At 46.2% G+C, this 27,266-nt stretch overlaps 2 protein-coding genes across 2 annotated transcripts in view; one reads left to right on the forward strand and one right to left on the reverse strand.

The window, feature by feature from the left end:
- Nucleotides 1-5,412, reverse strand: part of ROPN1L (rhophilin associated tail protein 1 like) — a 70,936-nt gene extending 65,524 nt beyond the window's left edge. The window contains exon 1 of the mRNA XM_082259655.1: nt 5,334-5,412. The gene's annotated coding sequence lies outside the window, so the exon portion shown is untranslated. The remainder of the gene's footprint in view (nt 1-5,333) is intronic.
- A 267-nt stretch (nt 5,413-5,679) lies between these two features.
- The window catches only part of DAP (death associated protein), a 51,301-nt gene continuing 29,714 nt past the window's right edge, over nt 5,680-27,266 (forward strand). Inside the window, exons 1-2 of the mRNA XM_082259863.1 lie at nt 5,680-5,893; nt 9,487-9,589. Coding sequence (XP_082115989.1) covers nt 5,839-5,893; nt 9,487-9,589 — 158 coding nt within the window. The 5' untranslated portion in view covers nt 5,680-5,838. The remainder of the gene's footprint in view (nt 5,894-9,486; nt 9,590-27,266) is intronic.

Raw genomic sequence — 27,266 nt, forward strand, 5'->3', positions numbered from 1 at the left:
GCTTGGCATTGCATGCCATTGCTGAGCTTGTCGTCTACTAGGACCCCCAGGTCCTTTTCCATCTTAGACTCCCCCAAAGGCTCTGCCCCCTAGTGAGTAAGTTGGGTTTGTATTTATGGCACCCAAATGCATTACCTTACATTTTTCAACATTAAACCTCATGTGCCATGTAGATGCCCACCCCATTATTTTGTTCAGGTCTTCTTGTAAAGTTTCCACATCCTGTGTAGAACTTATTGCCCTGCTTAATTTAGTATCCTTCGCGTATACGGAGATTGAGCTGTCGCTCCCATCCTCTAGATTGTTTATGAATGAATTAAATGAGATTTATCCCAGGACAGATCCTTGAGGGACCCTACTTTCCACACCAGACCATTCTGAGTACTCCTTATTAATCACCACCCTTTGGACTTGCCCCTGAAGCCAGTTTTCAATCCAGGTACCCACCCTATGGTCCATACCTACGTACCTTAGTATGTACAGTAAAGTTTGTGGGGAACTGTATCAAATGCCTTTGCAAAATCCAGATACACTACATCTACAGGCCTTCCTTTATCTAGATGGCAGCTGACTTCTTCACAGAAGGTTAATAGATTGGTCTGGCAAGAGTGATTCTTCATGAATCCATGCTGATTACTACTAATGATACCGCTTTCATTACTAAAGTCTTGTATATAGTCCCTTATCATCTCCACCATTAGCTTGCATATGATTGATGTTAGGCTAACCGGCCTATAGTTCCCAGGGATATCTCTCGGCCCTTTTTTAAATATTGATACCATGTTGGCTTTTCTTCAATCAGCTGGTACCATTCCCAACAGTAGACTATCCATAAAAATTAGGAACAATAGTCTGGCTATCACCTGGCTGAGTTCCTTAAGGACCCTCGGGTGTAAGTCATCTGGTCCCGGTGACTTATTTATGTTAAGTTTATGTTTATTTATGTTAAGTTTTTCAAGTCTACTTCTGAGCCTGTCTCTTGTCTTCTGTTAACCATGAGGGTGCTTCCTGTGATGTGGTATTAACATTACAGTTTAGGTTACTGTATCCATCCGTTTCTTTTGTGAAGACTGAGGAGAAGAATTTATTTAGAACCTTTGCCTTCTTCTCTATGTTCTTTATAGCCAGATTCCCTTCATTGTCCTTTATGGGGTCAATATGTTCTGGCCTCACTTTCTTTTTTTCTCACTTTCTTACTGTTTATATATTTTAAGAATTTCTTGGGGTTTTTTTTTTCTCTCTTCCGCTGTGTGTTTTTCGTGCTCTATCTTAGCCACCTTGATTTTGCTCTTATGTTTCTTTTTGCATTCTTTGTAATGTTAGAATGCTGCCAATGACCCCTCAGCCTTTTATTTTTTGAAGCCTTTTCTTTTGTTTTTATATGCATGTTTACGTTGGACTTTAGCCACCCAGGGTTTATTTTAGCTCTTTTAAACGTATTCTCCCTTGGAATCCACTGGCCAATACCTTTTTTTTTAGTATGTTCCTAAAGCACTCCTGTTTTCCCTGTGTTCTTTGTTCCTAGGATTCTATCCTATTTTAATATCGTCTAGCAAAGAGCGCAGTTTAGGGAAGTTTGCTCTTTTGAAATTCAGTGTCCTTGTATTACCCTTGTGTTTCCGATTTCTGTGGTTTATACTGAAACTAATTGACCTATGGTCACTGTTTCCTAAGTTGGTCTATATCCGCGATCAGGTCTGTATTGTTAGTAATCAGTAGGTCTAGTAACACATTTTTTCTTGTTGGTGCGTTCACCATCTGACCCATAAAATTGTCCTGCAAAACATTTAGGAAATTACGAGCCTTAGACGAATGCGCAGTTCCTTCTGCCCAGTCTATATCTGGATAAGTAAAATCCCCCCAATATAAGGACATTTCCCATCCTTGCTGCCATTCCAAGCTGTGATGTGAGGTCCACCTCCCCCTCTTCCCTCTGGTTGGGGGGCCTATAGCATATGCCAAATATTACTTTCCCCATAGTACCTTCCCTTTGAAGCTCTACCAATAAGGATTCCACCGCCTCCCTAGCCCTATTTGTGATATCATTCCTCATATTCACTTGCACATCATTTTTGATATACAAGCAAACCCCTCCCCCTTTTTTACCTTCCCTATCTATGCAATAAAGGGAATACCCTTGAATGGTTGCCAGGAAATCACGGGGGCTGCCAAACCAAAATTCCCACAAAATCAAAATCCTCCTCATAAATTAACAGCTCCAGTTCTCCCATGTTGTTGGCCAGAGGTTGCATACTATATCCTTGTTAGATGTTATGAGGCTGCGCTTTCGAATTGTCAACTTACCTACCTTGGGTTTTGGATCTCCAGTCTACCGCTAATGCCTCCAATAGTGCTCGCTGAACTTTGCTTCCCGCTGGCTAGCTCTACATCTGGACCCTACCCTCATCATCTAGTTTAAAAGCCCCTCTAACTTTTCGGCCATCTTCCATCGCTATCTGCAATAACCAGATATCTTGTCTGACTCAAAAAGCATTATTTCAGAGGTGAAATTATACCTTTTTCAGTAGACAGTCATGGTAGATTGTCCAGCTTTAGTTGAGCTTCCGCCAAGACCAGAATCTAAAGGATTATCAGGCCTCCCAATGTGGGGAAGAACTGTAGATCTCCAAGGTAAGTTTAATACAGGCACTTTGTAAAATACAGGGGTTTCCAAAAAAGTGAAGTCAAGAAACCACCCTAGGAAAGGGAAGTAGATGTAAAAAGCGAGAGAAAAACAGAAAAAAAATGAAGGCGGTGGTGGTAAATGGGACAGGATGAGGGCTGGGGGTGGTGGCAATGTTGGGTAAGTGCATTGTCTTTAAAAGGGGAAACTGTGAGTGCTCCTATTACCTAGAGAGGCAAGAACAGATTCTCAACATCCTATTAAACAGAGAAGAGTGTCCCTCAAAGGGTTGACAGCAATGTATTCTGGAGTAAATATATAATCTACCCAATAAAACCAAGTTTTATGGAATTGTTTCACCTTATTGTTTGAGGAAGCTATGACATCCTCCATTATTTTGATTTTGCTTACTTTGTGGAGCAAGATGCTAATTGGTGGGGAAACAGTTTATTTCCAATATAACGATATATAGGTTTTTGCAGCTTTCAGGAGGTGTATCAAAAAGAGACTGTTTATAATGTTTTGCTGGCAAGGGTTTAAAAAAGAACTGTGGGCAAAAATTCTTTCCCCCATGCAGTGGGGCTGTGCCCGCACTGCATGGGTTTACTGCTCGTTTTTGTCTAGGGGATTTCAGATTGGACATATACTTACCTAATCCACCAATCCTCAGAGCGCAAGACCAGTCACTGCCCCCCCCCCCCTTTTTGCCCACAGGCTTGCGGTCTTGTGAATGGACTGTTTCTAGCATCATCATGCCCATACACTCTGGATGTAAGGATGGCAGGAACAGTTCACTGGGCTTTGGGCTCTTTGCATAGAAAAAACAAGCAGTTAACCCATGCAGTGTGGGCACAGCCCCACCACATGGGAGAAAAAAAAAATATTTTCTTGGAGTTATGCTTCAAGATAGAGCAGAAAGGCTGCAAGCACACCCCAACCAGGGTCACCCCCCCCCCCCAGCCTTACATCAGTAAGTTTGAAGGTAATGTCCCTCACTTGAGTCCAGAAACTATTAAATATTAGGGGACGGGTGAGCATCTTATATTACATGGAGAGTCCATGTTGGATTGAAGATCCAGATGCACGTATGTCCTCAAACTTAGTCATGGATGGAAGGGAAAGGTGGCTCTTCCACATTTGGAAGTGATTTAAAGCCAGAAGTGGAGAGGACATTTTTCAAGCCTTTCCACTGTTGAGGAGGGGTTGGAATGCATTTTGCAGTGCGTTTTCGAACACGTGTTTTTTACGTATTCTACTATGGCTAATAGTAATGTATGACAGTTTTGTTCATGGAGTGCACCTTTGATCCGACTTTACACTCCCTGGCACTCAAGTTGCATCAAAGTTGCATCAAAGTTGCATCAAAGTAGTGCAAGAACCTTTATGTGTCCAAAGTCACATGCTAGGACCAGGCTTAAGGGCTAGGGTTAGGGTAAGGACTTGCGGTAATCAATAGGGTTAGTGTTTAACAGTAATTGTTAGGGTGAGAGTTACCAGTAATGGTTAGAGTTAGTGGTAATCATTAGCATTAGCGTTCTAACTGTAACAATTACTGCTAACCCTCACTCTATTGATTACTGCTAACCTTCATCCTAATATGCGACTTTGGACACATAAAGGTAAACCTGCACTACTTTGATGCAAATTGAGTGCCAGAGAGTGGTAAGTCGCACTCTATGAACAGAACTGTCATACATTCCTATTCGCCCCCAAAGAAAACATAAAACACTTGGTGTGGGTTCACTGAAGTCTATTACCCGCAAAACGCAATCTGCTGCGGGAAAAAAAATTCCTGACCCTTTCCAAAAAACTGTCTCAAGCCTAGTTATCGACCGATATTGTTTTTTTATTGCCGATACCGATATTTTGGTCATAAAATATCGGTATCGCCTGATATTGGCCGATATTTTTGTGCATTAAAAAAATATATATTTTTATTTTTGACAGGTACTCTTGTGGAGGGATCTGGGGGTCTAAAAGACCCCAAGCCCCTCCTCTGCACTTAAAAGCATTCAAATGCCAAGTTTGGCTGTTTTGAATGCTGTCATTTTTTTGAATTAGGCGCCGAGTACCCGGAAGCTATGTCATGACATCACTTTCGGGTTTTCACATGGAGAACCAATAAGAGCCGAATGCGGCTTTGATCGGGTCTTCTCTTCGGTGGCCGTGCAGGCTGATTGGTGAGCCACGGAAGGTGGCGGTAAGGGGGGGGGGGAGCCCCCTCCCGCTCCTTGTAATGACAGCCGAGCGGTTTCTGAGCTGCATCGGTTGTCATTACAAGACAGCTGAGCGTTGGCTATGGACGCCGGTACGGGGTGATGCCTCTAGCTGCACTTTCCTGAAATATCGGCAATATCGGTAACCTCAGGGGCTGATTCCGATATATATCGGGGAAAGTGCATATCGGCCCCCGATATATCAGCTTTGCCAATAATCGGTGGATCCCTACTCAAAATGCACAGATGCAAACTAGATCCATAGGAAATCACATTAAATGGACTGTTGTGCGTTTGTGCAAAACGCACTAAAAAACACATAGGTGTGAACCAAGGGTCAGTCGCATTGTACAGTGTATGGTTCACTCTAACCAAAAGCCATAGCAATATCAACAGCTTTCTCCAAGCCAGTTCAAATGTTGATGTCAGGAAACACCCCACTATGAGCAATTGCTGATTACAAATCGATGTACTGCTGCTCTCCTTTTTCCTACCTGTAGCCGAATTCCCGAGTGCCCGGTAATAAACTTAGAGATACAACTTTCAGAAGATGGTTTTCAGAAGGCGTTCAAGTCTCCATGCAACTATTTCCATAGCAACATGGACGCGTCAACCCTACGTAAAGACACGTGATGCGTAAAATAAACCAGGCGGAAATCTTCAGCCTTGCGTGCACGCTCCCCTGCACGTCTCCGCTGTTCCTGTTATTACTGCGCATGTGCACGTCACTCGTTCTGGCGAAAAAAAAAAAAAACGCCAACGTGTCTATCACAATAATGTTAGCAATAAAGCTAAGTAAAAAAAACTGCTCTATTAGTAAAGCCACGTTGAAGGAATTGGTATGGGCGGTACCTCAGGAGGACCGGGGAGTAGGAAGGAGAGGAGAACTGGGCGGAGATTGGACGGCTGTAGACTTGCAGTGAGTTGTGTTCGGAAGTGAGGAGCGCCGTGCCCTGCGGGTGTATAGAGAAGAGCGGAATACCTTCCATAGACAGCAGCATGTCTTCTCCTCCTGGAGAGAAGCCGGACACCAAGGCTGGACACCCACCTGCCGGTATTCATTCTACTTCTCTTCTAGTCCTGGGATAGGGAGTAAAGCAGGCCCTGTGAGAAGTGCCATATGGGATCAGCCTCAGGAGTGCAGAGTGTCCCTGTGAGCGGACTGTATACATATACCTAGGACGTCATACACGGCCATATGGGATCAGCCTCAGGAGTGCAGAGTGTCCCTGTGTATACATATACCTAGGACGTCATTGTTATTACATACACGGCCATATGGTATCAGCCTCAGGAGTGCAGATTGTCCCTGTGAGCGGACTGTATACACACACCTAGGACGTCATACACGGCCATATGGGATCAGCCTCAGGAGTGCAGAGTGGTCCCTGTGTATACATATACCTAGGACGTCATTGTTAAGTTACTCCCAATCATTTTATGGGCAATCAAATTGCAGTGGAGTGATCTGTGTCGTGGCAAGAATAGTGAGACTATGAGATGATCAGACATGCCTGGAAGACCAGCATTTGTATATTACAGAGGAACCCATGAAAACATTTTTAGGTCTTGGGAACCCCTGTTCGTGCCGGTTCACATTTGTGAGATGCGGGAAAGCTGCGAATATACATCGTGTTCCCGTATCGCATCCGCACAAGAGGAGAACGACACCCCCAGTTTGATCGCATATCTCAGTACGATCTGACAGTTCTCACAGGATCGGATCGCATAAGTGTGAACCACTGTGCGATCCGATCCTGATGTGGCTGAAAAAAGGGTCCTGTGCATCTTTGGTGCGCATACAGTGCGAATTCAGCCATACAAAGTGTATGGCTGAACTCGCATCCGCACATGAGATTGCATGTAATGAAGGAGCAGTGCGCTCCGAATTACATGCGATCTCGCAAGCCGCACAAATGTGAACCAGCACTTAAATTGTTCTGGTTCACACTTGTGCGATGCAGGAAGGCTGCGAATTCGCAGCCTGTTCCCGCATCGCATCCGCACATCTGGCAGTTCACACTGCCATATGCGATACGCTGGGGGTGTCAATTAAATGTTAATGACACCCCCAGTTTGATCGCATATCGCAGTGCGATCTGACAGTTCGCACAGGATCGGATCTCACAAGTGTGAACCACTGTGCGAGATCCGATCCTGATGCGGCTGGAAAAAAGGGTCCTGTGCGTCTTTTGTGCGGTGCGAATTTAGCCATTTCAAAGTGCATGGCTGAATTCCCATCCGCACATCCGATCGCATGTAATGAAGGAGCAGTGCGCTCCGATATTACATGTGATCGCCGCACTCGCAAGAGTGTGAGCCGGCCCTTATAGCACCGTCAATTTACACAGCGCTTTACATAGACCCGTCCCTGATCTCAAGGAGCTTCCAGTCTAAGGTCCCTAATTCCCATTCGTACATACACATACTAGGGCCAATTTAGACAGGAGCCATTAACCTACCATCGTGTCTTTGAAATGTGGGAGGAAACCCATGCCAGGCACCGTGAGAACATGCAGATAGTGCCATGGTTGGGATTCGAAACAGACGACCCTGGTGCTGCTAGGGGGGAGTGCTTCAATTAATTGGGGGTGAAGTAGGAAGAATGTCTCCTTTAAGTGGGGTACACACTGTAAGAAAATTGGGCGAACGACTGCCTGATTTTCCTCGTTTCACAGCAAATCGGAACCGATGAAAGAATTTTCGTAAGAAATTTCGTACGAAAATTCTCATATGACAAAGGCTTTTTTTTTTTGTTTGTTTCTGATCAGGCGCAGTCTTTCTTTTCTGATTTTTCTTGTACAAAAATCGTACGAAAACAGTACACATTAATTGGAAATCGTTAGTTTTTTTTCCCATATGAGAGAAATTTTGGAGTTTGTCCCTTCGAGAATTTTCCTACGAAAATTCTGAATGGTCTGTAGAAAGTTCTGTACAGATGATTCGTACGAAAATCTTTGGATGAAAATGTTCACCCGATTTTCTTAGTGTGTGTACAAGCCTTTACAGCGGTGATCGCACAGCATGGTGACCTTTTAGCTGTAATTGCACACTATGCTGGCCTTACAGGGACATGCATGAACAATGCCACTCCTTACCTCATGGTTGGCACTCACCAAGTGCCACCCTTAGCAATTAAAAAGGCAATGCCTCTGCACTGCCGTGAACACTCCTTCCTTTCTCTAAGTAATTAAAAAATGAAAGCTCTTTTGGCTGTACTTCTATGGATCACCTGTTCTGTTTTTAGCCGACAGCGGGGTGAGTCAGTCCAGTCTGTGGAAATGTCTCCACTTTACAGTCTGGATCCACTCAGATGCTCAGACTGGTAGCTGGCTCAGCCTCTCTGTGAGCACTGGAGGGGCAGAAAGGAGAACTGACAGTGACTGCAGACTGAGTGATCACTGAGCTCCCAGTGTAGAGCCTGTGTGTGACAGCTACTGCTGGCATCAGTGCTGCAGCCATCTAGGTGAGTATGATTGTTTTTTCAGATTTCTCGTTTAAAAGCTGAATTTGAGAGCTGCTGCCAACATTTTTTGATTCACATGACAAATTCAAAACTATGAGAACATAGTGCAGCGCTCCCTCACCATACAATCAAACCAATATGGAAGATGCTATAAACAAAACCCTACAAATAAGTGTTAAAAAAAATGATATAAAGCTATAAATATCAACTTGCTGTGCAATCCTATACAACATGCGAGTGTTTAAATATATTGATATGATTGGTTTAGGGAGATCTTTATATATTGGTTTGATTGTATTTGTGGTGAGGGAGCGCTACACCCCCCTCTTATTATATAAAAGGATCATTAGGCACATCTAGGCATTGTGTGAACAATCACATTTTCACGTGACATGCATCAGGCCGCCAATGGAGCTTCTGCTCCTTTTTGGGCGTAGAGGATTCTATTCCACAGAACCTTTGTTGTGAATGGCTAAGGATAAAGGCCGTACACACGATAGGAAAATCGGAAGGGAAATTTCGTCCGACGAACAATCTGCCGATTTTCAGATTGTTAGTATAGTGCTTTCAACAGCCAATTACGAAGTTACGAACAACAATAACTGGATGTGCAGGCTATAAAACTTTTATCGTACGTCAACACAACCTCCAATTTTTCGTTTTCTTAGTACAGTTTTCGTCCAAAAAAAATCATAAGCGCAAGGCTAGGCATGCTCAAACTAAAGAACACATACAAAACAATCCAACACATGACATCACTTCTGAAGTTGAATTCTGTCATACGGATTACTAGCGTTCTACTTTAATGCATGGTTGTTCCACTGCTATCTCCTTAGGCTGCCCTTCTAAGGTGACCAATAGAACTCTCAAGACGTTGATGTAAATTCAGCTGTTTAGACAGACCAGATTGTTTTGACATGCAGTTTTAACTGATGGTAACTTTTGCATATAAATTATTTTATCTTTATGTCAAGTGGTTAAAGAAAACCATAATCCCAAAAAAACATGGGTGCTGCTACTGCTGACCTTTTGTCAACCAAGTTAGTTGCCTGGCTGTCTCTGGCTTCAATGCATAATTACTGATCTGAAACAAATGTCTAGACTGGGAATTGGCTTTGAGGATTTGAACATATGCTAATCTGTGTTTTTATTTATTTATTTTTTATTGTACTGATTTACAGTAAAAGCTGGAGGAATGAGAATTGTGCAAAAGCATCCACATACACCTCAGGCAGAAGTAAAAGAGGAAAAAGATGAAGAATCTGAGTGGGAAAGTGGCATTGTGTAAGTATTAACCACTTGCTGACCAGGCCCTTTTTGTTTAAATCTGACATTTTTTTCCTAGAACAGTGCTTAGAATCCCCCAAATTTTTTTATTTTTTTTAATCAGAGACCCTAGAGAATAGAATGGTGGTCATTGAAATCTTTTGTCACACGGTTTTTGCGCAGCAGTTTTTTTTTTTTTTTTTTTTTTTTTTAAAGCCTTTTTTGGGAAAAAAATACTTTAATGAATTACAAAAACAAAATATACCCCAATTTTTTTTTGTATAACATAAAGGATGTTCCACTGAGTAAATCGACACCTAACATGTCATGCTTTAAAATTGCGTGAGCTCGTGAAAAAAATCTCCATGGGTGAGGCTTTAAAAATTTCTACAGTTACCAGTTTAGAGTCGGAGGAGGTCTAGTGCTAGAATAATTGCTCTCGTCCAGACACAGCAATACCTCACATATGTAGTGCAAACAATGATGTGGGCGTGACCTTTGTAAGTGTTCACTACTGCACGTAAGCACACGGGGGTGCAAATGAACAAACTTTTTTCATTTTTACACTGTCTAGGTAAGTAACAGTAACCTGATCGATTGCATGGACTTCTACAAGTCCTTCAATGATTTGTCTAGTACCGCGGTCACAATGGACAAACAAAGGCTAATGCCCCGTACACACGTGCAGATTGTCGGCCGAAAAGATTTGGCCAATGACCGATCGGCCGATTGTAGGCTTGTTAGTATGATGCTTCCGACAGCCGACAGCGCACTTTCGGCCGAAAAGAATCTGTCGTGCAAGCATTAAAATTTTTGTATGCCAACACCAGAGCGGCCGATTGTTCGCCAGTCAATACAGAATTCGGCCGACAGACAGCAGATTAGCAAGACTGTGCATGCTCAGAAAAGAAAAAACACAGGGAAAGTTAACCATCACATGACATCACTGCTGTAGTCGGCGGACAAAATTCTTGTGCAGTCTTTTGCACTTTTCAACAGACACGACAGCCCGGGGACAAAAGACGGCCAATTGTTCGGCCGATGATCTGCACGTGTGTACGAGGCATTAGAGATTAAACCAGTTTATGGAGAAGAAAAAGAGGAAAACGGAGGAGAATAAAGTGTAAATAGAAAATCCAGTAGAGAGAAGGGTGGGAAAAGACTAGGAAAAGGTATGGAAGACTGAGTACAAGGCATACACCCTCTTACGCAGTGTCCAGATCAGGAGGATTCTGAAAGATATATTTCATCCAGGGATTCCTTGTTTTCTTAAAAGATAGCCGCCAAACATTCATTGATCATGATCCAAGTCATTTTGCCTTTAAGCGTTCAAAGGGAATCATGGATGATCTCCAGGAACGAGCGATGAATATCCTAGCTGCCGTGAATATGAATGGGATTAGGTTTCCCCCATATCCCGGAATCCCCTCCACCAGATTTCTCAAGAGGGCCTGCTGTGGAGCCTTGGGTAGATTTACTTAAGTGAGGGAATAGATAAAATGATATGTACAGATCCAGAACTGCCTTACTTTGCTGCACGTCCACCAAGTGTGTAGGACTGTTCCCTCCTGACTACAGCCACGAAAGCATCTGGAGGAGATCCCCGGGACAGGACGCCAATCTGACTGGAACCAGATACCATCCCGGGAAAACTTTTTATACTTCGCCTCAATCAGGGAGGTATTAATGTACGATTTAGAATTTGAATTGGGCAGTTTCCCCCACTCCGCTGATTATCTTTCCCAAAGCCCTGTTCCCATCGTACCATAGAAGGTAAATTAGTAGACCCTTCATATAGTATAGTGTATGTCATAATTGTATTCAAAAGTGGTGCCGCGTTCCCTAATGCTAATGTGCTAGTATCCCTTTAAATCTGTTTGTATAGTAATTTTCAGCAAATAAGCATTCAGTCCTCACAGTGAGGGTATAAGACAATCGGACAGTATTGCCACGTTATGCTCACAATGCGCGCCTCAGCGTGACAACAGATTGGCCTCTTCCCCAAAGGACCAGGGGGAGGGGCCTATCTTTTGTCACGCTTGAGGCGCGCATTGTGAGCATAACGTGGTAATACTGTATGATTTGTCTTATACCTGTAATGTGAGGACTGAATGCTTCTTAGTTTGGTGCACTCCAAGCACGTGAAAAATGTGAGTGTTTTTATATTTAGTGTTTAATAAACTGGTTGTTTTAAGTGCCGGTTCACACGAACGCGGCACGACTTCGGGACGACCTGTGAAGTCGCGTGCACCGTGACTTCGGCGCAACTTGCACGGACTTCATATAATGACTGTCTATGCAAGTCGCTCCAGGTTGCCCCGAAGTAGTACAGGACCCTTTTTCTAAGTCGGAGTGACTTGTGTCGCTCGTATTAGAACCGTTCCTGTAACACACAATGGACCGCGACGGACCGAGACTTGTCAGGCTGACCAAGTCGCCTGACAAGTCGCGGTAGTGTGAATGGACACTAAAAGATAAAGCTCTATGTCCAGCTTTTTCCCTTTATGATTTGGGATATGGAGATAAGTGTAAGGGAAGGAGGATTCTAAACTCAAGATTGTCACCAAAGGAATGATACCGCATAAAACAGATCCCCAGAGGGGGACAAAAGAGCATATAGACAATTGGTTGGTTTTATTCCCCCAAGTGAAGGCACATCGGATGAGGGGATTATTACTTATGTATGTGGATGATTGGCGTACATAGTGGTGAACCCTAATTAACCACTTAAGGACCAAGCCTATTTCCAACACTTGTTGTTTACAAGTTAAAATCAGTATTTTTTGCTACAAAATTACTTAGAATCCCCAAACATTTTACATTTTTTTTGTCAGAGACCCTAGAGAATAAAATGGAGATTGTTGCACTTCGTCAGACCGTATTTGCGCAGCGATCTTAGAAACGCATATATATATATTTTTTTTTTAAATACTCTTTTTTATTATTTAAAAAAAACAAAACGTCAAAACATAAATTTAGCCTTATTTTCCCTAAAACGTCTTTCAGGACAGCACCTTAGAGAGATGGCTCCTCCCTCTCCTCATCAGGAAACACCCCATCCACCAGATTTTAAAAGGAGGCTTCTCCCACCATTCATCAGTTTTTGTGTTTCCTCCGGCCGAGGAACACCTCTGTGGGGAGCTGGGCTCTTAAGGTGCTATCCTGAGAGACCGGGCTTCCTACGTCCACCTACCCTTTTTTTGGAGACGGTTGCTTCTCCCATTCACGCGACCGACTGCAGTGCATGGGCTCCTTCTTCCTCTTCAGTGCTCTAGGCTGAGTCAGGACCCCGCAGAGCACAGCCCTGGGAAGGCATCTTGGAGGAGCGGAACGATTTTTCTTAGGCTTCCGCCTTTTTTTCAAATTTGCCGCCATTTCTCCGGATCGAGTGACGCTCGTCCGGACCGGAAGTGAGGTTCCGGAAAGGGCAGCGTTCTGCAGGGGGCGTATGGCGTCATTTCCGCCGGACGCAGAGGAAGAAGGGAGGAGCAAGCTGGTGCCTTATTCCGGATCCGGTCCAGTGCAGGTGCGCTTTGGTCTCCGGAACCGGTACCGAAGCCACGGGTGATACCGCTGCCAAGCGATGGAAGCTTCTTCAGCGAGTGGGACAGGCACAGGCACCAGTAAGGCCCAGGTAAGGGGTATCTTTATATGGCCTATCTTACTGTGGGGTCTCTCTCCATCCCTTTTACTATCCCCCCCGGTGGCTGGGGGCCTGTCAGGGCACATGGGACTTCCCTTTAAATGTCTTTCTGTGCACCTTTGGTGGCCCTGAGAATCAGGCTGACTTTTAAGAAGCATGTGTATGTTTTCCCATTCATGTCTTCCAGGCTAAAAGCTCTGAAACTGTTTTCAAGAGAAAGTGTCCTTCATGCAAAGCAAAGTTGTCGGAAAGTTGGAAAAAGACACTTTGCCAGGGATGTATTGATGCACTAGTAAAGGAAGAAGCATCTGCAGTTTGTGGCGATTTAGTCGCATCTGTGAGGAAGGAATTGGATGCTACCATCCAATCTTTTCGGTCATCCCTACAGGACCCTGCCCTGAGTCAGCCATCAGCCTCACTGTCCTCTCAGGGTTCACAATTGCTTCCTTCGGTGGGGACAGAAGGGGTTCCTTCCACCCAAGGAGATAATTCCCCCTCACATTCCAAGGAGGATTCAGAGGAAGAAGAGGAGGGAGGGGCACAAAGCAGGCCCACTAAATACAAACTATCCTTAGAGCAAGTGGATGGTCTCCTGAGGGCAGTTTATATCACCCTGGGTCTAGAGGAAGAAAAGAAGGAACTGTCCCTACATGACAAAATGTATGCAGGCTTGGAAGAGCCTAAGGGCCGTATCTTCCCAGTACATCAGACCATCTCAGATGCAATAAAACATGAGTGGACTGATCCGGAAAAGAAAACCTTCTTCCCTAAAGCCTTTAAAAGGCGATTTCCTTTTGATGAGGACCCAGGAGCTCCCTGGAATAAGATGCCAAAGATTGATGCAGCCTTCTCCCAGGTTTCTAGGTCAACAGACCTAGCATTTGAAGACATGGGAATACTGAGGGATCCCATGGATAAGAAGATGGACCAGCAACTTAAGAGATCCTGGCAATCCATCATGGGGAGTCTGAAACCTGCCATGGCAGTAACCTGTGTGTCCAGGAATCTGGAATACTGGCTTAGCCAGCTAAAAGCACACATCACAGCAGACTCACCTAAACAGGAAATTTTGGATTCCTTTTCCACGCTCTCCACGGCCATAGCCTTCATTTCTGACGCTTCAGCAGAGTCAGTGAAGATGACCGCAAGATCTGCAGCTTTATCCAACTCAGCCAGAAGGGCTCTTTGGTTAAAGACATGGCCTGGAGATACAGCTTCTAAAAATAAGCTATGTGGACTTCCTTTTCAAGGGGATCTACTATTCGGGCCTGGGCTAGACTCTGTTCTAGATAGAACAGCAGACAAAAAGAAGTCTTTTCCTGTGAAGAAGAAACAGGCAGCAAAGAAGCTTTTTCGACCTCAAAAAGCTCAGCAAAATAGCAGACCCCAGGAGAAGAGAAGAAACTGGTCGACACAAAAACCCAAAGGGAAAGGAGGTGTTCTCTTCCATCCTCCTGTGTCAACCAACAAAACACAATGACAAGACATTGCCGGTGGGAGGAAGATTGAGGGAATTCCTCCCCTATTGGGCAGCCATAACAGAAAATCAATACATTCTGGGTATGCTGTCCCAAGGCTACAACATAGAGTTTTCAGAGACGCCACCCGAAAGGTTCTTTGTCACAAACCTCCCAAGAGATGCAGAAAAAGCCCTGGCTATGATGGACCTGTTAAAGGACCTGAGGCGACAGGGAGTTGTCTGTCCAGTTCCAGTGGAGGAACAACATCAGGGATTCTATTCCCACATATTTTTGATAAAGAAACCATCGGGGGATTTTCGTCTTATACTGAATCTGAAACCATTAAACAGGTCAGTTCTGTACAAAAAGTTTCGAATGGACTCAATTCTTACAGTCAGAACCCTGTTAACAAAAGGATGCTTCATGGCATCAATCGACTTAAGGGATGCTTACCTACATATCCCTATTGCCCCTCACTCACAGAGATTCCTAAGGTTGGCAGTAAATCTGGGAAAGGAAATGCTCCATATCCAATTCAAAGCACTCCCTTTCGGGCGATCATCCTCCCCTCGTATTTTTACGAAGGTAATGGCAGAGTGTCTAGCTCCCCTCCGCCTTCAGGGAATCTCTGTGGTGCCTTACCTGGACGACCTGCTTTTCTTTGCCCCGTCAAAGGAAAAACTTCAAGAGGACCTGCACAAGGCAAGAGGTCATCTAGAAGCTCTGGGATGGATAGTGAACATCAAGAAATCGAATCTCACACCGGCTCAGCGGGTTCAGTTCCTAGGGTTTCAGTTATGCTCTGTGGAACAAAGAATCTTCCTACCAGAAGACAAACAGGTCAAAATACAGAATTTGGTAGCAAGGCTACAAACAAATCAGTGGTGGTCGATCAGAGAGATCATGTCAGTCCTTGGAAACCTGACTGCATCAATTCCAGCTGTCCAATGGGCAAGGCTGCATTTTCGACCACTCCAATATTTCCTCCTCAGAATCTGGGATCACAATCCAGAGACTTTGGACTTAAAGGTAAAAATCCCCACCAAGGTCAAGAGGTCCCTTTGGTGGTGGAGAAATCGGACAACCTTGTCTCAGGGTTTGGCCTGGTGCTTCCCGGCAGACCAGAGGTTAACAACGGATGCCAGCAGGTGGGGGTGGGGAGCCCACTGGAACCAAAACCTGGCACAGGGGGTTTGGTCTCAGACCGAGACAAGAAAATCCTCAAATTGGAAGGAATTAAAGGCAGTCGGCCTAGCCCTAACTGCCTTCTCTCAAAATCTTCAGGGGACTCATGTTCAAGTCCTTTCAGACAACGCCACTACAGTGGCATATCTAAACAAGCAAGGGGGCACAAGAAGCAAAACCCTACAGCTTTTGGCAACGGAAATTCTGCAATGGGCGGAAAGGCAGTTACTTTCCTTGTCAGCAATCCACCTAAAAGGTACACTAAACAGTGTGGCGGATTATTTAAGCAGGCAGAAGATCCGAGAAGCAGAATGGAGCTTGAACCCAGAAGTCTTCATGTTGATAACCAAGACTTGGGGAAAGCCAGAGGTGGATCTGTTTGCAACGAAAGAAAACGCAAAACTTCCACTTTACTTCTCACTCCACAGAAGCGACAACTCTCTGGGAGTAGATTCCCTGGCACATCCCTGGAGGTTCAGGTTGGGGTATGCCTTTCCCCCCTTCCAGCTCATTCCGTTGGTATTGAGAAAAATCCAAATGGAAAGAGCCTCAGTGATCCTGATCACACCCTATTGGCCCAAAAGGGTTTGGTTTTCGACTGTCCTTCAACTGTCAGTCAAACCTGCTTTTCAGCTCCCTCTTCGTCAAGACCTACTGCTTCAAGGTCCAGTCTATCATCCAGAAGTGGAAAAGCTAAAGCTCACCGCCTGGTATCTGAGGAGCAACTGCTGAAAAGGAAAGGATTTTCAGACGCATTAATTGCTACTCTACTTTCCAGTAGGAAAAAAGTCACAAGGAATATATATGCAAAAGTTTGGAAGACATATAATACCTGGTGTGAATCGAAAGATCAAAAATTGAACAGTACTACTTCAATTTTGGAGTTCCTACAGGAGGGCGCAGGAAAAGGTTTGGCAGTAAGTACCCTCAAGGTACAAGTTACAGCCCTGGGGGTATTCTTGGAAAGGCCCATTTCTTCAGAATCTTTAATCATCAGATTTTTCAGGGCCCTTACCCGCTCCAGACCAGTGCCTGTCAGAAGCTTCCCCAAATGGGACTTGTCGGTGGTCCTTCAGGCCTTCACAAAGGAACCTTTTGAACCACTAGAAACGGTTACACTAAAAAACCTTACCCTCAAGACGGTCTTCTTGGTGGCAATAACATCAGCAAGAAGAATCAGTGAATTGCATGCTTTATCAGCTATCGAACCTTTCTTGTCCATATATCCAGACAGGATAATTCTCAAGACAGATCCAGGGTTTCTCCCAAAAGTAGCTTCAACGAGAAACCGCTCACAAGAAATTACCACCTACCTTCTGCCCTAATCCATCAGGAGATAAGGAAGAAGGCTTTCACTACCTAGATGTAAGAAGGGTTCTTATACACTACTTGGAGGTTACTAAAGAGTTTAGATCATCAAACTCTTTTTGTTCTTTTCTCTGGCAACAAAAAAGGTCGCCAGGCATCAAAAGGATCAATAGCCAGATGGCTCAGATCCGCTATTTCAGAGGCTTACTCCCAAATGAAATTGTCTCCCCCACAGGGGATCAGAGCTCACTCTACTAGAGCGTTAGCCACTACATGGGCAGAGAAAGCTGGTGCCACTCCAGATCAGATCTGCAAAGCGGCTACGTGGTCAAGCTACTTTACATTTGCAAGACACTATAGGTTGGACCTTTTGGCAGCTGAAGATCAGGCTTTTGGCAGAAAGGTCCTGCAAGCTGTGGTCCCTCCCTAAATTGAGTAAGTCTCGATAATCCTCTCTAAGGTGCTGTCCTGAAAGACGTTTTAGGGAAAATTCAAGTTAGACTTACCGGTAACTTGTTTTCCAATAGTCTTTCAGGACAGCAGGAGGATCCCGCCCTATTGTATAAAATGTATTGCTGTGATTAACCATATCTGTTTATGTGTTCCAGCATGGGCCGGAGGTACTCTTCTACAAACTGATGAATGGTGGGAGAAGCCTCCTTTTAAAATCTGGTGGATGGGGTGTTTCCTGATGAGGAGAGGGAGGAGCCATCTCTCTAAGGTGCTGTCCTGAAAGACTATTGGAAAACAAGTTACCGGTAAGTCTAACTTGAATTTTTTGCGATACCTCACATGTGGATTGAACAATGTTTTACATGTGTGGGCACAACTTGCGCATGCTTCTGCGCACAAGCTCGGAGGGAAGGGGTGCTTTTAAAACTGTATTTTACCATTTTTTTTTTTTTTTTACACTGTCCCTTTAAAAGAAAATAATAATTTTTGCCTCACTTTTATTCCTATTACAAGCAATGTGAAATAAGCAGGACAGGTCCTCCTTTAATGTGAGATCTGGGGTCAAAAAGACATCTACACTTAAGCAAAAAAAAAAAAATTTTTCTTTATTTCATTATTTTTTTTGCTAGAAAATTACTTAGAACCACCAACCATTTTTTATATATATATATATATATATATATATATATTTTTTTTTTTTTTTTTTTTTTTTTTTTTTTTTTTTTTTTGCAGAGACCCTAGAGCAGTGATGGTGAACCTTGGCACCCCAGATGGTTTGGAACTACATTTCCTATGATGCTCAACTACACTGGGGAGTGCATAGGCATTATTGGATATGTAGTTCCAAAACATCTGGGGTGCCAAGGTTCACCATCACTGCCCTAGAGAATAAAATGTTGGTCCTTGCAATATTTTTTGTCACGCTGTATTTGCGCAGCGGTCTTTCAAATGCAATTTTTTGGGGGAAAAAATACACTTCAATGAATTAAAAAAAAAAAAAAAAAAAAAAAAAACAGTAAAGTTAGCCTAATTTTTTTTGTATAATGTGAAATCTGTTATGCCGAGTAAATAGATACCTAACATGTCACTCTTTAAAATTGTGCACACTCGGGGAATGACGACAAACAACGGTACTTAAAAATCTCCGTAGGCGACGCTTTTAAAAAACTTTGTTACCTGTTTTAGCGTTAGAGGTCTTGCTTTAGAATTTTATTGCTGTCGCTCCGATTGCCGCAATACCTCCACATGTGATTTGGACACAGTTTACATTAGTGGGCGTGACTTGCGTATGCGTTTGCTTTGACGTGCTGCCATGGAGGGATGAGGCGCATTAAAAATTTTATTTTTACACTGCCCTTTATTTAACACAAATTTTCAGATCTCTTTTATTGCTTTTACAAAAAATGTAAACATCCCTTGTAGGGATGCACTGATCCGATATTCGGATCGGATATCGGTGCCGATATGGCCATTTTAGATGGATCGGTAACATTGACCGATCCACTGGCCGATCCGTTTTTTGCTGAGTAACGGCTCAGCTATCCCTTACTAGGTGCAGTACTAGTATGGGATGGGAGCCACTACTTCCTGTATAGGCCGGCTCACAGGCGAAGTGATATCAGATGCACTCCGCCTGTGAATGGAGGAGCCACACACATGAAGCTTTGTGTGTAGCTCCGGATCGGTTTTCGGTATCGGCGATTTTACAACACCAGATATCGGTATCAGTATCGGGTCCAAAGAAATCGGATCGGTGCATCCCTAATCCCTTGTGACATTAATAGGCAGTGACAGGTACTCTTTATGGAGGGATCTGGGGTCTAAAAGACCCAAACCCCTCTTCTGCACTTGAAAGTATTTAAAATGCCAATAGCAGCGGTTTTTAATACTTGATTTTTTTTTTTAAACTGGCCCCATTAGCTGCCGAATAAACCAGAAGTTACATCGCTTCTGAATTATTAAATCGGAGGCATCACCCCAGTACAACCCCTTAAGCAAAATGATGTACAGGTACGTGATTTTGTGGCAAGCGGTTTAAAGAAGGAGCAAAGGTGAGGTGACAATCTCTGTAAACTTTTTAGAATAGTGGCCAGAGAAACCATCTGGACCTGGTGCCCTAGGGTGCTACTTAATTTTATCAAAACAATATTTCTCTTACGTCCTCCGACAGTCGCCGCCTCTTCATATTCGTCACAATGGGGTATTAGACTTTGCTCCCAAGGAGTAGCTAGGCAACAGAATATGTTAACATTAAAGCTTTTAACATATCCCACCCTCAATGGGTGGTCCCCTCAGTCAATACCCTCCTACTTCCTGCAACCATATCTCAGTTTCAATGTCTAGCTTGTCAGGAGTAGCTGGTTCTCTCTGTGCTGGGGCTTTGTGCCCCAGCCTCTTTCTTCTTTTTTGATTTTTTTGTTTGAGTTTTTTCTCTCTCTTTACTTAGCTGTTCTTTTTGTCAGCATTAGTTAGTTCTTCTGACGAAGAGGATCATGCGGGCTGGGTCTCGGGCTGATCCCCCTGGTCGCAGGTCGTGGATCAGTGGCTTCCCAGCCTGCCATTGAGCGTTCAGCCAGGTAACGCTCCTGGCACAGTGAACGACCCATCCCTGTTCGGTGCAGGGATGATTGGTGAGGTGGCTACCTCACTGGACGCTGTGCGGTTTCTTAACCCCAATTTTGTGCGTCTTGTATGCGACTCTCCCTGCCTCATGTGCAGCGGCTTGTTCGCCTGTGCGGGTCCCCCACACCATTGAGAGGTAAGTGTATCTATGTGGGGACCTGTCTGTCGGGGGGGGGGGGGTTGTCAGTCTGGGACTGTGTAACCTGCCTCTGTTCACACTGTTTGTCTCCCTATCACTCTGCTGCATGCTGCGGGCTGCAAGGGGGGGGGGGGAGCTGTGTGACACGGTCTGTGTCAGCCTTGTTCAGTGTGAGAAGCTGTGTGCTGTGGGGCATGTTTTGTGGCATGTTGGGGCACGATACAGCGATCGCTGCGGCAATCTGCCATGTTTTTTTATATGGATGGTGTTATATGCATAACTGTACTGTAGGAGTGGCGGTTTCGGCGCCATTTTGCCTGCACTCGCTTCGGCCGCATGTTCTCCATGCAGGCGGCCATTTTCTTGTAGCCTCCCATAGGCTTTAATAGAGCGCCCTGGTTTCATCACTTCCTCTTCTCCTGGGTACACCGATCGAGGCAGCAGCAGCGGCAAGGGTCTCCTCAGGTTTTATCCTTCTGTTCTTGCTATATCCATTGCCTGTGTTCAGTTTATTGTTCCCTGTGGGGGTCTCTTTGTGCTTGTGTGTGGTGCGGTGGGCTGCGCTCGCCGCGCTTGTTAAAGGGGCAGTTAACCCTTTATTCTCCGGCATATCATATTGGGGCAATGGATTCTCAGGAGGGCAAATTTCCTGCCACCTTGGTGGAAAGCCAGGGGACCGCTGTTTACCCCCCAGGGGGGGATTTGGGCACTATTGTGGCTGGCCTTGCTGCTCAGGTGCAGATGCTGGTGGCTGCTCAATCTACTAAAAGACCCAGAGTTTCTATTTCCTCTGATTCTGAGGGTGAAGGTGATGGGGCTGTTATGGCGGGGGTCTCCTTATCAGGGTCCCGCTCCTCCCTGGATCTCGTGGGGTCCGAGGTGGAGGCTGAGGTTGAGGGGGTTGATAATTCTCCCCCTGGCTCGCCTGAAGAGCTTGCAATCATGGATGAATTGATTGCTTCCATAAAACAAACGCTGCGTTTGCAGGATGAAGTGTGTCCCCCCGCTGCCTTGGCGGCTTATGGGACGCAGAGAAAACACAGGACGCCGCAGGTTTTTCCCTGCAATGATGATTTTCAGCGCGCTGTTAAGGAACAATGGCGCAATTTACGCAAACCTTTTGCTGTGCCAAGTAGGTTCAAGCTGCGTTATCCTTTTTCGCCTTCCACTGATGAACGGTGGTGTGTGCCACCCCCGGTGGATCACGCAATTGCGGTTTTGAACAAATCCACTGCGATTCCTGCAGAGGATTCCCCGGTGTTCCGTGATGCCACGGATAGAAGACTGGAGTCTCTTGCCCGTCATACTTATTCTGTTACGGGTTCGATGCTTAAAGCTCTGTTTGCCTCTCTTATGGCGGCCCAGGCTGTCGCAAGTTGGACGCAGATGCTTAGGCGCGTCCTAGCGGCCGATTCGGCCTCGCCGGCGACCCTGGATATGGTGGATCAAATCCACCAGGGTGTCATGTATCTGTGTGATGCGGACTTGGACTTAGTCCCGTTGGCTGCACGTGTACACAGCGTGGCGGTGTTGTCTCGCCGCCTGGTTTGGTTGAAGTGTTGGTCGGTGGACCAATCTTCGCGTAAGACCTTAGCCAATCTGCCTTATGATGGGTCTCGCCTTTTTGGGGAGTCCTTGGATGCGTTAAATAAGGGGATCACCGGAGGTAAGAGCACTCTCTTGCCCCATTTCCCCAAGGCTAAGGGGGCTTCTGGGAAGAAACATGCTAATTTTCGGCCTCCTCAGGGGTCCTTTCGTGCCTTTCGGTCGCACTACAAGGGCAAACCGTTCAAGGGACAGGGCTCCCAAAAGAAGCCCTGGTCTGGTAAACAGAAGTCCGGTCAGTCCGGACCCGCTGCCCATAACAGTGTGGCCTGAAGGGGCGCCCTCACCCAGTTTTGGGGTGGGGGGACGCTTGCTCGGTTTTCTTCAACCCTGGTTGGCCCGCGTGTGGGACCGGTGGGTTCAGGAGATCGTTCGATCTGGTTACAAGATTGAGTTTCTCTCTCGGCCGGAGAGCAGATTTTTTCCCTCAAATCTTCAACTGTCTCCAGAGCGTTTACGGGACCTGCACCTGGCGGTGCGAGACCTGAGGGCTCAGGGAGTGGTGGTTCCGGTGCCTCATCGGGACAGATTTCGGGGGTTTTATTCCAATCTGTTCACCGTGCCCAGGAAGAAGGGCAAGATTCATCCAATTCTGGACTTGAAGGCTCTAAACCGCTCTGTGCGGGTTCGCAAGTTCTGCATGGAATCCCTGCGGTCGGTGGTGGCTGCCCTGGTTCCGGGGGAATTCATGGCCTCCATCGATTTGAAGGATGCGTATCTTCACATCCCGATTTTCGAGGGTCACCAGAGGTACCTTCGATTCGCCATTGCGGAGGATCATTACCAGTTCGTGGTGTTACCTTTTGGTCTCGCCTCGGCTCCATGGGTTTTCACCAAGGTGCTTGCACCGGTTCTGGCATTGCTGAGGGCCCAGGGCATCTCTGTCCTGGGGTATCTGGACGACATCCTGGTTCGGTCTGCGACCAGCCAGGGTTTGGAAAAGGACCTGTCTGTCACGATGCAAACTCTGCAGGAGTTTGGTTGGACGATAAATTTTCCAAAGTCGACACTGAGTCCGTCGGTTCGTCTTCCCTACCTGGGAATGATCCTGGACTCGGTTCAGGCAAAGGTCTTCCTGTCGGAAGACAAACTCAGGACTCTTCAGGAGGAAGTCAGGTCCCTCAGGGACGTTCCGCACTCGTCTCTGCGGACGTGCATGAGATGTCTGGGATTGATGGTCTCGGCCTTCGAGGCGATTCCCTTCGCCCAGTTTCACACGCGGGGTCTCCAATCGGAGATCCTGTCCAGGTGGGACGGGCGGCCTCAATCTCTGGATCTTCAAATCTCGTTCGGCCATCGCACCAGAAGGGACCTTCTGTGGTGGCTCCAGTCCCCGATGGTGTCGGGGGGCAAGTCTTTTCGTCCTATCTCGTGGACGGTGATCACTACGGATGCCAGCCTGTCGGGCTGGGGTGGTGTTCTGGGCGTTCTGTCCGCCCAGGGGACTTGGTCGGAGGGGGAGTCCTCCCTTCCGATCAACATTCTGGAATTGCGTGCGATAAATCTCTGCCTTCATCATTGGACGGACCGGCTGCAGGGCTGTCCGGTTCGGGTGCAGACGGACAATGCTACGGCGGTGGCCTACATCAACCACCAAGGGGGCACCAGGAGTGCCCGAGCGGCTCGAGAAGTGGCCGACATTCTGTCTTGGGCCGAGACTCATGTCCGGGCGATAACGGCGGTTCACATTCCAGGGGTGGAGAACTGGCAGGCGGACTATCTGAGTCGCCAGACCCTGGATCAGGGGGAATGGTCTCTCCACCCGGCTGTCTTCCAGATGTTGTGCGCGAAGTGGGGTCTTCCAGATGTGGACCTGTTCGCGTCTCGTCTCAACAACAGGGTGAGAAGGTTCGTGGCAAGGACGTGCGACCCTCGGGCAGACGCGTCGGACGCGTTAGTGGCCCCGTGGCATCAGTACAAGCTGATGTATGCGTTTCCACTGATTCAGTTGCTGTCCAGGTTCCATCGCAGGTTACACTCGGAACGCAGCACGGTGATTCTTGTGGCGCCGGATTGGTCTCGCCGGTCCTGGTACGCAGACCTCGTGAATCTGGCGGTCGACGCCCCGTGGCGTCTGCCTCTTCGAGACGATCTCCTGTCTCAAGGGCCAATATACCATCCTGCTTTACAGTCGCTGGCTTTGACGGCCTGGCTGTTGAGACCGAGGTCCTGAAGGAGAGGGGTCTCTCCCCTGAGGTCGTTCATACCTTGATCAACGCGAGGAAGTCTTCCTCGGGGAAGGTTTACTACCGTACTTGGAAGGCCTATTTTGCCTGGTGTGAGTCCAGGGGGTTTTCACCCCGCACGTACTCGGTTTCTCGAGTATTGTCCTTCCTTCAAACAGGTGTCGATCAGCGTTTGGCGCTGGCTACGATAAAGGGTCAGGTGTCTGCGCTGGCCGTTCTTTTTCAACGTCCCGTGGCTTCCAACTCCTTGGTTGGCACTTTTGTTCAGGGTGTGCGGCATCTGGTTCCTCCTAGGAGGGAACCTCTGCCTCCTTGGGACTTGAATCTCGTTCTATCTGTGTTACAACGTGCTCCTTTTGAACAGATCAGGGAGATCTCGTGGTCTATGTTGCCCAAAAAGGTCGCCTTTTTGGTTGCGATCACTTCGGCTCGCAGAGTGTCGGAGCTGGCGGCTTTGTCCTGCAAGTCTCCGTATCTGGTTATTCACTTGGATAAGGTGGTCTTGCGACCTAATCCTTCCTTTCTTCCGAAGCGAGTTTCGGAATTCCATCTCAATGAGGATATTGTCTTGCCTTCGCTGTGCGCGAAGCCTAAACATCCGAAAGAGGTGAGACTACATTCTTTGGATGTTGTTCGGGCGATTTAAGGTTTACCTTAAATCGACTGAGTCTTTTCGAAAGACGGATTCTTTGTTCTTCCAGAGGGTCCTCGGAAGGGCATGGCGGCGTCGGCTTCTACCATCGCCAAATGGATCAGGCAGACCGTTGAACAGGCATATGTCTTGCAGGGGAAAGTTCCCCCTATGCCTGTGAAGGCGCACTCTACTAGATCTCTGAGTACGTCTTGGGCCTGTCGTCATGGGGCTTCTGTAGCCCAGGTGTGTAAGGCGGCGACCTGGTCGACCGTACACACTTTCACAAAATTCTACAAGGTGGATGTTCAGGCATCGGCGGATGCTTCCTTTGGCCGCAAGGTTCTTAGTGCGGCTGTTCCCTAGGGTCACCTGTTGGGATCCCTGGCTGTTGGGATAAGTTTTTTTTTTTTTTTTTTTTTATCCCCTGGTTATTTGTTTTTCCTGGGTTGTTGCTCCTGTTGAGCAAGTTTTTTTTCCTATTGCCCAGCTGGTTTCCTTCCTTTGGTAAGGTTCCTTTCTTTGATGCGGAGACTGCGTTGCCTTACGGCGCGGATGCGTTTCCCGCCCCTCATGTTTGCACTGCTTTGGGACGTCCCCATTGTGACGAATATGAAGAGGCGGCGACTGTCGGAGGACGTAAGAGAAAACGGAATTTTTGTAAAATCTTACCTGTAAAATTCCTTTCTGAGTCCTCCGACAGTCGCTGCCCCCGCCCCTCTTTTGGGGTTTTGGTTATATACTCTACTGCTATTCCACTGAAACTGAGATATGGTTGCAGGAAGTAGGAGGGTATTGACTGAGGGGACCACCCATTGAGGGTGGGATATGTTAAAAGCTTTAATGTTAACATATTCTGTTGCCTAGCTACTCCTTCGGAGCAAAGTCTAATACCCCATTGTGACGAATATGAAGAGGCGGCGACTGTCGGAGGACTCAGAGAAAGGAATTTTACAGGTAAGATTTTACAAAAATTCCGTTTTTAGCAAAAAATATACTAAAATCATTATGCGCAGATACAAACACAGCAAATTTTACAAAATTCCTGTTAGGATCCTACTAAACTTAAAAGCCTGAACTGAGTTAATAAATAACAACAAATATTTTGTAAATTGCACGTTTTTGCAAAATAGTGAAAATTGAACTTACTCCAACATTTCTCTAAACATCTGGAGGTTTTAATTTTTCACTTACAGCTTTCAGGGTTTGTAAAAGACCACCCCCCCCCCCCCCCCAAACCATAGCTTTTCTGAAAGCACATGACCAGTAGAATAAATATAATTTATTTTTTTTAATTAAACCAAAACAATATTTTTGCTAAAATAACACTGAGGCTGCATTCACATGTCAGCGTATGGATCGCGGGCAGAATCGCCGCGATGTTTTAATTTTTCACTTACAGCTTTCAGGGTTTCAACGGAATCGCCGCGATTCCGCCCGAGATCCGGAGATTATTGCAAATCGCGGGACGCCTGTGCATTGCCCGTGATTTGCAATAGCACCCCAAACGCTGAGCGATGTTGCCGTGATTTCCGCCTGCCGAATCGCGGTAACATCGCGCCAAAAAAATCGCGGGACGCAATACGCTCCAAAGAAGCTCTTGTACTTTTTTGGGCGTAATGCGTCCCGCGATTTTTTTTTTGCGCGATGTTACCGCGATTAGGCAGGCGGAAATCGCGGCAACATCGCTCATCATTTGGGGTGCTATTGCAAATCACGGGCAATGCACAGGCGTCCCGCGATTTGCAATAATCTCCGGATCGCGGGTGGAATCGCGGCGATTCTGCCCGCGATCCATACACTGACATGTGAATGCAGCCTAATACCTCTATTAGCACACACAAACACAACATAACTTACAAAATTCCTACTAAGGCCTTGTTCACATGGGGTGTACTAACCTGTATGCCCATGGATAGAGGACTGTGTTTACCCGCACGGGAAAGCACAGGTGTTCTGTGCATATTCGGATGCAGCTATTCGTGCAGGTGTAGGTGTATGGCCCCAAACACAGACCTAGTGAGTTAAGAGTCATGCACCCACATGAATGCCAATTTGGGAGCAGTGGCTGCATCCCAGTTGACATGAATGCGACTGGCTGTACAGGAATGAACGAACACCTGTGCAATCTCATGCAGCCGCTGAATCCATATTGACATCAATGGGACTGCCTGCATGGGGATGCACGGAACACCCGTGCATCCCTGGGCAGCTAAACATGGCCTCACTGTAGTATGACCCATGCAAACAAGACCTTAGGCCTTGTTTAGACTTACGGTTTGGGGGGGGGGGGGGGGGGTGGCAAAAAAGTGTGCTGCTGCGTTTTTTGCCGCCCACCAACAATAAGGTGCAATAGACAGCAGACAGGGCAATCTATTACGAGGGGTGCCAACTTCTAATTTTAACTGATTAATCGCACTTCATGATGTAAAGCTGCTGCCCCTTTTTATAGTGCAAAAAACA

The sequence above is a fragment of the Pelophylax lessonae genome (assembly GCF_965119305.1).
Source record: "Pelophylax lessonae genome assembly, chromosome: 5".
Classification (NCBI taxonomy): Eukaryota; Metazoa; Chordata; class Amphibia; order Anura; family Ranidae; genus Pelophylax; species Pelophylax lessonae.